Source organism: Ursus maritimus, unplaced genomic scaffold (assembly GCF_017311325.1).
Source record: "Ursus maritimus isolate PB19 unplaced genomic scaffold, ASM1731132v1 scaffold_17, whole genome shotgun sequence".
NCBI lineage: Eukaryota > Metazoa > Chordata > Mammalia > Carnivora > Ursidae > Ursus > Ursus maritimus.
The window spans coordinates 47,608,604-47,623,845 of record NW_024424119.1 but is presented as its reverse complement, the minus strand read 5'-3'; the positions used below and the strand labels follow the sequence as shown (position 1 = coordinate 47,623,845).

General features: G+C 42.4%; 1 protein-coding gene across 1 annotated transcript in view; it reads left to right on the top strand.

The window, feature by feature from the left end:
* Positions 1-15,242, top strand: part of TTLL11 (tubulin tyrosine ligase like 11) — a 222,707-nt gene that overhangs the window by 31,750 nt on the left and 175,715 nt on the right. Inside the window, exon 2 of the mRNA XM_040631834.1 lies at positions 15,146-15,242. Coding sequence (XP_040487768.1) covers positions 15,146-15,242 — 97 coding nt within the window. The remainder of the gene's footprint in view (positions 1-15,145) is intronic.

Below are 15,242 nucleotides of genomic sequence, written 5' to 3'. Positions count from 1 at the left end.
GTAGAGGTGGGGATGGAGCTGGAGAATAAATGTGGTTTTCTAATACCTCTTTTACCAGCAGGGGGAGAGATGTGTTTATAAATATCCCGTTAGGGAAGCTTTTAGGTTCTATGGTCTGAAAGGCCAAAGAGAGGCTCAGGGTCTCTCTCAAATTTATAAGGAGCCATTTTACTTGAAGTAAGAGTGAGTATGGCCTTGATTAACTTGAATCATGTCAACTATGGCAGGGTAATTTCTATTTTTTTCTCTTGAGGACTGTCATTTCTTGTTCTTTTTGGGGGGAGGTTGAGGAGTGGTGATGGTTATTTTTTCACAGGTTCAAAGCTGCAGGCAACTAAATTCTGTGCTCTCTGAACACCTTTCAATGCAATATTGGGGTTGGAGAGTTCACTTATTTGTTCCTGGTACCGTCTAGGACTGCTAGGGCCCTCTGACCCTGGCCCTTTGCTTTTCTTTCTCAGTAAGCACTTCAAAAACACACTCACCCTTTCTTCAGTTCTCTCCTCCATGACTCCCAAATTTTCACCTCTTGCTTTGACCTTTCTCTACTCCCAGTCCTGTATTTCTAATCCCTTGTGGGATAGTTCCAGTTAGATGTCCTGTTGTCCCCTCAAGCTCAGTACTTCTAAAAGTTAACTGTTTCTCTCCCAGATACACTCCATTTCCATTCACTCTATTCTGTCAGTGGCTCCATTGGGCCCTGAAACCAGGAGGTGAGGGTTAGAACTGACAGAGGCACCCCAGCAGAAGATATTGGTGCCCTGAGTTGAAGTACTTGGGCAGAGGCAGTTCAGCACTCTGGAGAGCTCCCAGGTGGGGGCAACTCCCTTCCTCTGGACTCTCCCTTGCCCCTTCCCAAGCACACCAGCCTTGGTATGGTGTGTGTCACTGGAATTCTATGGTTGTTAAAGGAACCTCATTCATTTCTCCTAGGCTTAGTTCTCTGGGAACTGAGGACTTAATGGGGCTGGATTCTGTTCTTTGCTCTACCACTTACTGGATACACTACTAAAGACTAAGTTACCTAATTGCTCTGAGCCTCAGTTTCTTCATCTGTGAAATGGAATGGCAATATCTCTACCTACTTGATAGTGTTGTTGTGAGGGTGAATTGAGGTAGTGCATGTAAAGTACACAGCACGTACTATGGACTCAATAAATCGACTCAATAAATCATAGACACAATTTTTATTATAGAAGTTACTGGTGCAATAGTATTAATTCTTCTTAACAGTATGTGGTGGGCTGGCCTGAGGCTGTCATGGCAGTGGGATGTCTCTGGGAGGTTACAGGTGGTTTCAGGAGTCAGAGGAGCAAATGAATTCAGGGTGGTAGATCTAGTAAGTCTTTATCTAGTAAGTCCTCTGGGAAACCACTTCTTTGTCCCTTGGTTTCATCATTAAGACAGCACTGGGTGCTTTAGGGTCAACACAAATCATAATCAATTGTTGGGAAAGAAGAGTAGGCCCTCACAGATTTGCAGAATAGGAAGTACCCTGCATGTGGCAAATGGGGAAACAGACCCCAAAGAGATCCAATAATGCCCAAGGCAGCTCAGACAGTTAATGGCCACGGACAGAGAAGGACTGGGTCTCCAAGCTCCTGTTTGGCCTTTGTACATGCTTTTGCTTCCTCCCAGGTGACCCCTTTCCCTCTGTAGCCTTGGCAATCTCTCTCTCGTTCAAGAGTCAACTCAAATGTCACCTGCCCCTCTGAGCCTTGGTTGCCTCTTCTGCGAAATGGGAGTATGACGGCTATTCATAAGCTGTGTGGAGATTAAACGTCCCCACGTGGGTAAAGAGCTCAGCCTGGGGGCGGCATATAGTAGATGCTTGATAGGAAGGTGGCTACAGGCATCCAGTGATCTGTTTGTGCGTCTAACTCAGCTGCTGCGCTGTGAGCTCTTTGAGGGTAAGGACTCTTTCGTCCTCCTGTTTTTTACCTCTCCAGCTTTTGTCTTCCACCACTGACACTTTGACCCATACGTGGAACCTTTCAGCGTTCCCTGAGTGTACCGCCTGGCTCGAAGGCACGACGTGCTTTTGTGTTGAGTGAATGCACTGATGTTCTGGCTAAACCATGGTGCCTTGAGACCGGCTCTCTGATGGAGTTGCCACTGTGGACGGTCCTGAAAGGGCCCGGGTATTTGGTTAACTGGGGATGAGCTGCTACAAGAGGTGTTGGGCATGACTTTGGCAAAAGTCATCTGATAATCCTGGCTGGGAACAAAGTGTGTTCGAATGGAAACCTGGTTTGCCTTGTTTCCATTTCAGTTAATAAACACACTTAAAGTTTTGGTGTGGAAGTCTTTGAGATAATTTGAGGACTGATGGTGAATTGATATCATTTACTCACAGTGAGGGAGTAGAGAGCAGGGAGATGGCTCTTGATAGTATAGGGGAGAAAAAATAAAGTTCTCTCTACCCTTCTAGGTCATTGGCTGAGACATCCCCTGTAACAAGGGAGAGATTAATGGGGGCAAACAAATTTGCATTGATTTTGTACATACCGGGGCCCCAAAGATATGAGACCCAAAGAAGTGACCAGATAGCTTTTATACTTTTTTGACAAGGAAACAATAAATTTGTGAGGAGTTGACAAGACAAAGAAGTTTGAGCTTGAGATAGTAAATTAGAGAGGAAGTAACAGGTTTGTTTATATAGTCTTTGGGGTTCCAGATTCTCTCTTGCTCGTGATAAGAATTTCTGCTTTCCTCTGGGTATAGAGAGGGTACCCTTCACGTGGGAGGTTTATTTTCTGCTCTCAGAGAAACAAAGGACGGTCAGAGCATCCTTCTTGCATCGACTGTTTCTTATGTAACTTTAATTCAAAATAATATGCCAGAGTGGCACATTTTGGGAGAGCCTGCCTTGAACCTCATCAATAATTTTGCAGAACATAAGAGTTAATTTATAATTTATAATTGATACTGGAACTCTTTTCCATAGGTTGAATTACAATGGAATGGAGTAAGAGTCATTTAATGTGGGTATCTTGTTGTTTGTGTTTGTGTTTCCTTATGAATTGGAAAGTGGAAAAAGAACATAGTGCTAAATTGGTATCTAATCTTTTCAGAGATTTGCCAAATAAACTGGAATTTTAATTAAAACTGCAAGCCAAGAGGTATATCACTTTAGAATTTTGTGAAGTTTTTCTTTTTCTTTTGGTTAGTATAATTACTACTAATAAAGATTCTTTACGAGTGGGAAATTGGACACCAGAATAAATAACTAGAGGTGATTGCTATGGGGCATTGAAATTATGAGAGGGGCAAGGTTCTCTTGCCCTCCTGCTAACATGAGCCTTTTTTCTATAGTTCAATTGTTTGGTAACAATTCTGATCTCATTAGAAGTGTTGTGATCAGAAGCAGAAGCAAGGTGGATAGCAGGCCTCACTGCAGTTCTTTGAGCTCTAATTCATATGAGTCAATTATAATGAATGGATTTAATAAAAAAAAATACAATGTACTTTGGTGATTAACTCAGTGAACAACAAATGGCACGCTTACCCAGAGTATCATATTTGCAATAAGGAAGAAGTGAACAGGAAAAGGAAACTTCATAGATCACAAGAATTGCTACTTTCCAGCAAAAGGTTGTTAATTACTTATCCTTTTGCTATATTTATTGGCTCTATTAGAGGGTGAGTAATTATTGTCTTCCTGGGAAACTCACTGGAGCCAGACGGCGACTTTATTAAATTGGAAGACTCCTCAGAGTGCTAGTTATCCCTGTGGGATCCTCTCCATTCAGAGTTTCCAACAACTAGGAATCTGGAGGAGGTGAGAGAGGACTGTCAGCCCATGGGCATGAAAGAAGGGGCTCCTTTAAAGTGCACTGGCTGTCAGAGCAGTTCTTACCCCTGAAACTGGCGATGTGCTCTTAGACCTCTGTGCCTTCCTTCACCCCTACTCACAATGCACTCTTTCTGTCTTTGTCCCCTTGCCACTCCACCCTGTCCCCTTTCTCCTAGCCTTGGCTGGGTTCCTCATGGGTCTGGCTGCCCTCAGTCTCGCTCTACCTCCCCTCCATTCTTCATTCTAGCCAGATCTGGTACAGCCTGCTGGAGCACTTCCCTTGGCTCTCCTTTACCTGCAGAATCAAGTTCAAGCTTGCCCTGTGAGCCCTTCGTGACCTGTCTGGGTCATGGAGACCTCTTCAGCTTTATCTCCCCTACTCCCCCTGGGCTCTAGGTACGTGGAACTTCTCAGGCTCTCCAGAATGCCTGCCTTGCGTGCACTCCCCCTCCATCTGATCAGGCTGGCTCCTGAATCCCTGGAGCTAGGTTTGATTCACTACTGTTTTTGAAGAGGTGGATTCGTTGAGGGCCAGCCTCTGCTTTCTCTACCAGGGGAGTTATCTGGGGACTTTTCTTCTCTGCCTCTCTCACCATGGGATTTAATTAGGTGAAGAACAATCCAGGATGCTCACTGTCAATATTCTATAATAGGAGTAACTTAGCTCCTTCTATGTGCCAGGCTCTTCACCAACATTCTTTCATTTACATAGTTGCTTTTAATCTTCCTGACACCCTCTGTGATGGAGGCTTTGCTAGTCCTCTTTCTCAGATGTTAAAACCAAAAGCCTTAGAAGCTGGCACGGTTGGGATTTGAACCCAGGTTCTGGAAGTCAAGTCAAGGAGCTTTTGTGCAAGTACAGGCTTTCCCCAGAGGTTGGGTGCATACCCAGGAAGACCGACATGGCTTCAAATACTCTGAATATACCTTGTGCACCTGTAACCTTAGACTGGCCCTAGAAAACACCCCCATGCACCATCTCCTTTGGGTAATATTTTACCAGCCAATAGGTATGGGGTGAAGGGAAAGCATGGAAGAGAAGAAAGAAATCAGTATTTTTTGAACACCTACTGTATAATTGCCCCGTGCGTGGTCTTTCCCCCCAGCCCCATCCAGAGATGCTGTGGTCAGGAAGCTGGCCAGTCCCTCCCCCACGTGGGGAAGACTTTTCTTGTTAGCCTATTTTCCACTGGTAGGTGGGAGCCTGGAATCTCCCTGTGGCCCCTCAGTTAGGTGGTTGGTGCTTCTCACCTGTCTGGGAGGATAGTGATGCCATTAGCTTAGTTGTGAACAAGAGAGGACTGAGCTAGCCTCCCTCTCTCAGGCTTAAAAGAGAGCTCACCTTCTTTTGATATGCTCAGATTTGGCAGATGGAGCCATGTTCCATCTGGTCACACCCTTCAGCATTGATGGATCTCCACCAGTATTTTCTTTGTCTGCTTGCTTTACTGATTGAAGAAAAGAGTACTACGTTTTTAGTCCATCCTTGAAGGGCAATTGCTCAGTCCTTTCCTTGTCTTAACTGGTCTTCTCTGGACTTTTCTGTGCTATGCTCTTCCTTGAAGTGTTAACCACAGCTCTTTTTTTTGCATAGATACATGTGCTCATTTTTTTTTCATAGATTAATCCATCTATCCATCCATTTAGCTTAGTGGAGCCAGTAGAGCACACGCAGTCTTTGGAGATGGAGCAACATGACTTCAAATTCTGGGTTTGCCACTTACCAGCAACAGAGTTGTATTATTTTTCATATGCAAAATGGAGACATATATGGAAGATACCGGGCACGCAATTAAGTCCTTAATAAATAATAATTATTAAATTTCTTATAAAGATACATTAGTCTTAAATTCCTTCATTCTCAGAATGCTTTCATTCTCTAAGGCACTGTTAGAAATAAACCTGGAATTGTGTATTCATTATCTACTACTGTGTAACAGATTTCTCCCAACTTTAGTAGCTGGAAACATCACACATTATTATTCACACACTTCCTGAGGATTGAGGAATCTGGGAGTGGCTTAGCTGGGGTTTCGGCTCAGGGTCTCTCATCGGGCCGCAGCCTCTGAAGACTCGACTGGGGCAGAAGGACCCACTTCCAAGCTCATTCCCATGGCTGTTGGCAGGAGGCTTTGATTTCTTCCCTCTCCTTAGGCTTCTCCAATGTGAGTGGTGATGATGAGAGAGATGGGAACCAGACAGCCAGATAGACACGCACACGCATACACACACACAGTGTGCCCAAGACAGAAGGCACAGTCTCGACATCCCCTCACTTCTTCTGCTGTAGCTGTTGGTTCCACACACCAAGCCTGTGCCAGTCGTGGGAGAAGATGACACAAAGGTCTGAATTCCAGGAGGCAGGGATAATCGGAGACTATCTTAGAGGCCGTCTACTACAGATGGTAGGCTGGGGAGAGGGTAGAAAGAATAAAGTGTGTCTACCCTGAAGCATTCTGTCTGATGGGGAGGCAGTCATGTAAGCGTAAACACCCTACACGGCAGTGGCTGTACTACAGGCATCGGCAGAGTGCAGAGGGGACACTGGAGAGAAATCCATTAACTCTGCCTGGGAGCATCATTGAGGGTTTCCCAAGTGCAGGTACACTGCGGTGTTCTTATTCAAGAGCTGTCCTAATGGTGCTTGATATTTGGTTGGCATCTTTTTTAATTGAAGTTACTCATTGAGGTGATTTCCTTGGGCATTAAAAATAATAGGCTATCCTATATAACAGCAATTTGCTTTTTACAAAGTGCTTTCCCAGGCACTACCTCAGTCCACATGACAGCCCTGGAAGGGGGACAGGTTTTATTGCTGTTGTTTAACTCCACTGTAGGTGAGCTGGAAGAAGGTCAGTGTGTCTAAGTCTCTGGGTGGGGTGTGGCGGGTCAGGGCTGGAGGTGGGGTCTTCCTAGCCCAAGCGTGCCACTCTGGCTGCTACCCCTTCCTTGGATTTCCTCAGAGTGCTTTGGGTCTCTCATTTTAAAACAGTAATTTGGGTCATTTCCCCCTATAGATGCATTACACATACGCTCGCCCATATCAAAGCTTATTTGCCACTTTTATGCCCAATCACTTGAAAGATTTTCTTTCATGAAGAAGCTTTATGAAGAAAATCATTCACAAAGTACAGAAATGTGAATTGTGCTTTCATCAGCATTCACTGTGCAGTTTCATTTTGTAAAATCCCTCGGGGGGTTTGAACTCGCTCTTTGGGCTATTTGTTAGAAGAGGGACCCAAACATCAATTCCTTAAGCACAAATATGCTCAAAGGACATGTAATGATTTCAGTTCTTGGCGCCTGCTTGTTTTGTAAGTTTGTTTTAGTCCTTCTAGGTAAGAGGGAAAAGGATTTTGGGTCCACATGGGTGTTTATGCTGAGGGAGAATCTTCCTTTGTGGCAAAGATGATAGCATGTGTATGTGTATGTGGGGAGGTATGCTAGTTATTATGGTTCATGTGTGACTAATAAATTCCACCTCATCCAGGTGAGTGATGAGGCCTCAAAGTAAGGCAGTGGCATTGGGGGTTAAGGAAGGGGAGGACATGTAAAAATAAATTAGGAGGTAAACCAGAAGACTTGCTGACCAGTTGGATATTGGGGAGGGAAGGGAGTTATGGGTGATTCTCAGGACTATGGCTTCTGATTTTCCTGTGGACCTAGGACCAATTGGACACCTGGTTAGCCATTCTTGGAGACCTGAAACAAGTATGTCAAATTGTTCCAGGTCCTAGAAATCCCTGGTTTTCTGAGGGAGATAAGGGTTACACATGAGTTCACAGCAGTGCAGACAATGATAAGCATAGTTAGTGCTGAAGGGACCAGGAAGATGATCCCTATGGGCTGACATGGTCCTGAAGCTCTCCGTGTCATCATATCCAGTGGGCAGTTGTTAGTTTCCATCCTACTTGACCTGTCAGTCATGTCCACAGTGTTCACCATTCTCTTTGTCTTGAAACACTTCCTCCTGCTGGCCTTTTATGGCTCATGCTCTCTGTCTGTCTGTCTGGTCCATCTTAGTCTGCTCTCCACATGGCCTACGGTTTCTGCTATCCAGCTGGGGGTGGGGGGGTGCAGCCCTACACGATCTGCCTCTGTCTAGGTCTTCAGCCTCATCTCACACTATTTTCCACTTGTCCTCTAAGCCCCAGCCACCTTGACTGCCTTTAGGCTTTCCAGTGGGCCATGGTCAGTGTGACCTTTGGGCTTTTACATATTTGTTTTCTGCCTGGGATACTCTTCCTTCCTCATCTGCCTGTTCTTCTTTCCAATCTCAGCTCAGATAGCCTTTTCTCAGGAGTAGGGTGACCACTCAATTTGCTGCTCAAACTGGGATACATTTGAGAGTGAAAAAAAAGCTCCAGTAATGTTAACACCAAGACAGCAGGTGTGAATGGAAGCACGCTGGGCTAATGAATACATGGTCACCCTACTCGGGGTAGCCTTCTCTGACTTCCCAGGTGTGATGGGGTCTTCCTGTGCTCTCATTGCTCTCGACCTTATTTCACAGCCCTTACCATGGTTTGCAGTGGTACATTGGAGTGACTGTTCGAGTCAACTCTTTCTCCCCATGGACTGTGTGCTCCATGAAAGCAGGCATGTTCCCATGTGTCCTTGTGCCACGTGATAGGTTCTTAATGCTTAATGAGTAAATAAATCAATGATCAATTCAGATTTGTATTCTTGTGTGGAATGTACAAATCATTTTCATTTCTAGTCTCTTGTTTGGTTCTATGGCACATTGACATGTTTTCTCATCTTAGTCGATGGAGGACATAAAGGTTTTGGTTGCTTAAGGTCTTATAGTTAGTGACAGACACAAGTCTAGAACTCTCAGGTCTTCTGACCCCACATCCAGTCCTTTTTCCAAAAGAGTTTGAAGAAGAGAAAAGGAAGACGACTCCCAAATTTAGAATCTAAATAACTGGGAAGATGGTGCTGACCTTAGAAAAATGGGCAGTGGGGGAGCCTGAGAAACATTGTCAATTTTCAGCTGCCCCATGAAAAGCCACGTAGCATTCCAGGCTACAGAGAGCTCAGAGTAGAGCCACGAATGGCCCCTTACCCTCAGGGGGCAAAAGCAGACAGTTTTTTATTGTTGTTTTATTGTGGTGAAATATACATAACAGAATTTATCATCTTAACTGTTTTTAAGTGTACAGTTCAGTAGCATTAAATACATTCACCTTGTTGTGCAACTATCAGCATCATCCATCTCCAGGACATTTTTCGTCTCCCCAAACTGAAGTTCTGTACCCATTAAACAAAGAACACCCCATTTTCCCCTCCTCCCAGCCCTGGAAACCACTGTTCTACTTCCTCCTGTCTGTATGAATTTGACTACTCGAGCTACCTCACAGAAGTGGAACCACACAATAGTCTTTGTCTGATTTATTTCACTTGGCGTAATGTCTTCAGGGTTTCATCTACGTTGTGCCAGGCTCAGTAATTTTAGTGTATGGATATACCACATTTTGTTTGTCTGTTGATGGACAGTTGATGGACACTTGGACTGTTTCCACCTTTGGCTATTGTGAATAATGCTGCACATTTATATATCAATATCTGTTCGAGTCTCCAATTTCAGTTCTTTTGGGGAAATACTCAAGTAGGATTGCTGGATCATGTGACAATTTTATTTTCCACAGCAGCTTTTTACATTCCCAGTGCCTAAGGGTTCCAATTTCTCTACATCCTCATCAACACTTATTTCCTTTTTATTATTTTTTATGCTAGCCATCCTAATGAGTGTGAAGTTGTATCTCATGGTGGTTTTGATTTGCATTTTCCTAATGATTAGTCATGTTGAGCATCTTTTCATGTGCTTATTAGCCATCTGTATTTCTTCTTTGGAGAAATGTCTATTCAAGTCCTTTCTTTGCCCATTTTTAAATTGTTTTTGTTGTTCTTTGGTTGTTAAAGTTTTAAAATATATTCTGAATATTACTCCCTTATCAGATACATGATTTTCAAATATTTTCTCCTATTTCATGGGCTGCCCTTTCATTCTGTTGACAAGTGTCCTTTGATGCAAAAAAGTTTTAATTTCAATGAAGTTCAGTTTATTAATTTTTTCTTTTGTCACCTGTGCTTTGGTATCATAGCCAAGAAATCATTGCCAAATTAAATGTCATAAAGCTTATTCCCTATATTTTCTCCTATGAGCTTTATAGTTTTAGCCATTATGATTAGTTCTTTGACCCATTTTGAGTTAACATTTGTATATGGTGGAAGGTAAGGGTCCAACTTCATTCTTTTTACGTGTAGACATCCAGTTTTCCCAGCGGCAATTGTTGAACAGAATGTCCTTTCCCCATCAAATAGTGTTATCATCCTTGTCAAAAATAATTTGAGCATATATGTCAGGATTTAATTCTGGGTTCTGTATCCTATCCCCTTAGTCTGTTTGTATTTATGCCAGTACCATACTGGTTTTTATTAATTTATTATTATTATTATTATTTTTAACTTAGAGCTGGTTTTGGTTCACTACAAAATTGAGCAGAAGGAACAGAGATTTCACATATGCTCACTGACCCTACATATGCGTAGCCTCCCCAGCTATCAAAATCGCATGCCAGAATGGTACATTTGTTGCAATCGATGAACATATATTGACACATCATTATCACCCGAAGTCCATGATTTATATTAAAGCTTACTCTTGGTAGTGTACACTCTGTGGGATTGAACAAATGAATAATGATATGTATCCACTGTTATGGTATATATAGAATAGTATCACTACCCTAAAAATCCTCTGTGTTTCCCCTGTTCATCCCTCCCCTCACTCCTAATCCATGTATCTCATTGTTGTTTTATGTACTTTTTCGATATCTTAGCTTTGTTGTAAGTTTTGGCATCAGGAAGCATGATACCTCCAACACTATTCTTCCTTCTCAAGATTGTTTTGATTATTTGGAGTCCCTTGAGATTCCACATGAATTTATGATAGATTTTTTATATTTCTGTAAGGAAAAAAAAGTCATTTGGATTTTGGTAGGGATTTCATTGAATCTGTATATTGCTTTGTGTAGTATTGACATCTTAACAATATAAAGTCTTCTAATCCATGAACATGGGATGTCTTTCTACTTATCTATGTCTTCTTTAATTTCTTTCAGCAACGTTTTATAGTTTTTGGTGTACAGTCTTTTGCCTCCTTGGTTAAGTTAATTCCTAAGTATTTTATTCTTTTTGATGTTATTATAAATGTAATTGTTTTCTTAATTTCCTTTTTGGATCATTCATGGTTAGTATATAGAAAAACTGATTTTTGTGTATTCATTTTGTATCCTATAATTTTTCTGAATTCATTTATTATTTCTAACTGTGTGTATATGTGTGTGTAATCTTTATGGTATTCTACATATAAGATCTTGCCATCTGCAAACAGATAATTTTACTTCTTCTTTTCCAATGTGGATGCTTCATTTCATTTTCTTGCCTTTTGCTATGGCTAGAACTTACAATACTATGTTGAATAAAAGTGGTGAAAGTGGGCATCCTTATCTCATTCCTGATCTTAGAGGAAGAGCTTTCAGTCTTTCACTATTGAGTATGATGTTAGCTGTTTAAGCAGTTTTTAAAAAGATCTTAAAAAGAGGTGGGATTTTGAAGTCCTGGGACCTATTTAAAATTGTGTTTCTCTGTGTTCTCAGCACCTAGCACAGTGTCTGGCACATAGCAATTTTTGAATGAATGGATTAAAAAACCCCCACAGTTTCTCAAAACTGAATGAGCTAAAGGCACTGCTGAATGAAGTGTTGATTTTGGACTCATGAGGTTGGCAAGGACTGAAGGGTAACCGTAAAGGTGATAAGGAGTCATTGGTTGTCTGCTGACATGGAGCAGGTGTTGGTCCCACATTGCAGGCAGCACGGCCACTTGGATCTTAGTAAACTTTGCTTGGATAGTCTGCTTTTTAGAGAAACTTCTCTGGTTAAGTTATTTTTCCCTTCCCACTGTTAGCACTTAGCAGCTGGAAGAAAATAACATATGTTGTATCTCTTTGTATTTATGACTACTGAATTAATAACTTCAGTCCATTGGATGCAAAGAAAACAAGTGAAATGCTATAAATTATAAATGAAAGTTGTTCATGCTAATAGAGTGTATAACATATGCCTTACTTTGGCACAGCTTTGAAATAATGTGAATGATTTAAAGGGCTTGAGTCTGCTTGCCTTCATTTTAATTTGGAATAGTTGGAAAGCATCGAGTCACCACCATTTCATTAGTGATGCTATGCTCTTCCATTGGAACTTAAGCTCTCTCAACTTGGAGCAGACAAAAATCCTGATTAGCTGTAGTCTTAGGATGGGAAAGTCAAGTGATTGCATTCAATGTGTTGGCATCTCTCTTCATCTGGACTTCTAACAAGCAAGTTCTAAATATAAACTGACATGTCCTCACTTTTTTCCTTTAACAAGGGTCCTCTGAGTTATAGATTTAAAAAATGAATTCTGTAAATGTAGAACTTGCTGATAACTTTGAGAGGCAGCAGGATGTAGTGGAAAGAGCAGGACTTTCTGTCTCACCAAGGGATTTTCTGGCTGCTAACAAGGAAACCCTGTAGTGTGTGCAAAGAGGAAATATATTCTAAGGATATAAGGCTGTCTAACAGGATCCAAGGATAGGAGGGACAGCCAGGCTCAGGAGGGTCTGGACCTAGGATCTAGAGGCCCTAGGAACTAAGGTCACTCAGTCTGTCACCAGGGCCACATGGTCTCACCTTCACTTTCCTCTCTGCACCGGCTCCTTCCTTCTCTCTCAGCAGCTGGACTGCCTTGGCTTCTCTGTGCTCACAGCTGAGCACATCTGCTTGGCTCTAGCTTTCTATCACTTCCAGGTCAAGGGCGGCAGAGGCTGCCTGGCATCTCAGATTTCCAAATTCCTGGAAGAGAGAATCTGGTTATCTCAACTTGAGTCAGACAACCCTTCCCAGTTTGGTCATTTATTCATCCAAAAAGTCTTTATCGAATGCCAGGAGGCACTGGGGGATGCATCCTCCCTTCACGGACCATGTGTGTTTGGGGGAGCAAAGAAGAGAGAATGAGAGAGCATGAGTGAGAAAGCGTGAGCTTATTTTTCGGGGGACTGACTTGAGAGTTACAATTTTCAGAGAAAGAGAAGTATGGTTTGGGATTCAGATAGACCTGGATTCAAATCCCGATTCCTCTCCCGATTCCTCTCCTGTGTTACTTTGGGCATATTAGGTACCTTTTTCATCCCCAATTTTCTCCCCAGTAAAATGGGAATAATTCTTTCTAAGGTAGTTAGGAGGATTAAAATGAAAGGGCAACACCATCAACTTTTTTCACAGAAATGGAATAAATAATCCTGAAATTTGTATGGAGCCAGAAAAGACCTCAAATAGCCAGAGGAATGTTGAAAAAGAAAACCAAAGCTGGTGGCATCACAATTCCAGACTTCAAGCTCTATTACAAAGCTATAATCATCAAGACAGTATGGTGCTGGCATGAAAACAGACACACAGACCAACGGAACAGAATAGAGAGCCCAGAAATGGACCCTCAACTCTACGGTCAACTAATCTTCGACAAAGCAGGAAAGAATAACCAATGGAAAAAAGACAGTCTCTTCAACAGATGGTGTTGGGAAAATTGGACAGCCACATGCAGAAGAATGAAACTGGACCGTTTCCTTACACCAGACACAAAAATAGATTCAAAATGGATGAAAGACCTAAGATGGATTCCTAGACAGGAATCTTTCAAAATCCTTGAGGAGAACACAGGCAGCAACCTCTTTGACCTCAGCTGCAGCAACTTCTTCCTGGACACATCACCAAAGGCAAGGGAAGCAAGGGCAAAAATGAACTATTGGCACTTCATCAAGATAAAAAGCTTTTGCACAGCAAAGGAAACAGTCAACAAAACCAAAAGACAACCAACAGAATGGGAGAAGATATTTGCAAATGACAAATCAGATAAAGGGCTAGTATCCAAAATCCATAAAGAACTTATCAAACTCAACACCCAAGGAACAAATAATCCAATCAAGACGTGGACAGAAGACATGAACAGACATTTCTGCAAAGAAGACATCCAAATGGCCAACAGACACATGAAAAAGTGCTCAACATCACTCGGCATCAGGGAAATACAAATCAAAACCACAATGAGATACCACCTCACACCTGTCAGAAGGGCTAAAATTAACAAGTCAGGAAACGACAGATGTTGGCAAGGATGCGGAGAAAGGGGAACCCTCTTACACTGTTGGTGGGAATGCAAGCTGGTGCAGCCACTCTGGAAAACAGCATGGAGGTTCCTCAAAAAGTTGAAAATAGAGCTACCAGCTACGACTCAGCAATTGCACTACTGGGTATTTACCCCAAAGATACAAATGTAGTAATCTGAAGGGACACCTGCACCCCAGCAGCAATGCCCACAATAGGCAAACTATGGAAAGAGCCCAGGTGTCCATCAACAGATGAATGGATAAAGAAGATGTGGTGTATATATATATACAATGGAATATTATGCAGCCATCAAAAAATGAAATCTTGCCATTTGTAATGACATGGATGGAACTAGAGGGTATTATGCTAAGTGAAATAAGTCACTCAGAGAAAGACAATTATCATATGTTCTCACTGATATGTGGAATTTGAGAAACAAGACAGAGGATCATAGAGGAAGAGAGGAAAAAATGAAACGACGAAAGCAGAGAGGGAGACAAACCATAAGAGACTCTTAATCTCAGGAAATGAACTGAGGGTTGCTGGAGTGGAAGGGGGTGCGACAGATGTGGTGGCTGGGTGATGGACATTGGGGAGAGTGTGTGTTATGATGAGAACTGCGTATTGTGTAAGACTGATGAATCACAGACCTGTACTGCCGAAACAAATAATACATTATATGCTAATAATAATAATAAAAAAAGAATGATCTAGGGGTGCCTGGCTGGCTTAATCAGAAGAGTATGCAGCTCTTGATCTCAGGGTCATGAGTTTGAGCGCCACATTCTACACCCCACATTGGGTGTAGAAATTACTTAAATAAACTAAAACAACACCGACAACAACAACAAACCAAAACATGTAAAGTAATGTGCGAAGCCATGAGTGGAGTGACTGCCAGAGTCAGAACTCCACCCCTCACTGATTGTGACCTTGAGCAAATTCCTTAACCTGCCTGAAATGGTTTCTTCACCTATAAAATGGGAAAGGATATCATCTACCTCACGTGCTTATTATGAGGATTACATCACGTGATATGCACCAAGTCGTGGGCCATGTGTACGTAATAGACGCCCAGAGTGGTAGCTGCTCGCCTAGGTCTTGTTAATAGTCACAGTTTTTTTCCCTCTGTCTTCTAGTTCCCATTTGGCCGACGCTTGCCTTGTGACATCTACTGGCATGGAGTTTCATTTCACGACAATGACATATTCTCCGGCCAAGTGAACAAGTTTCCAG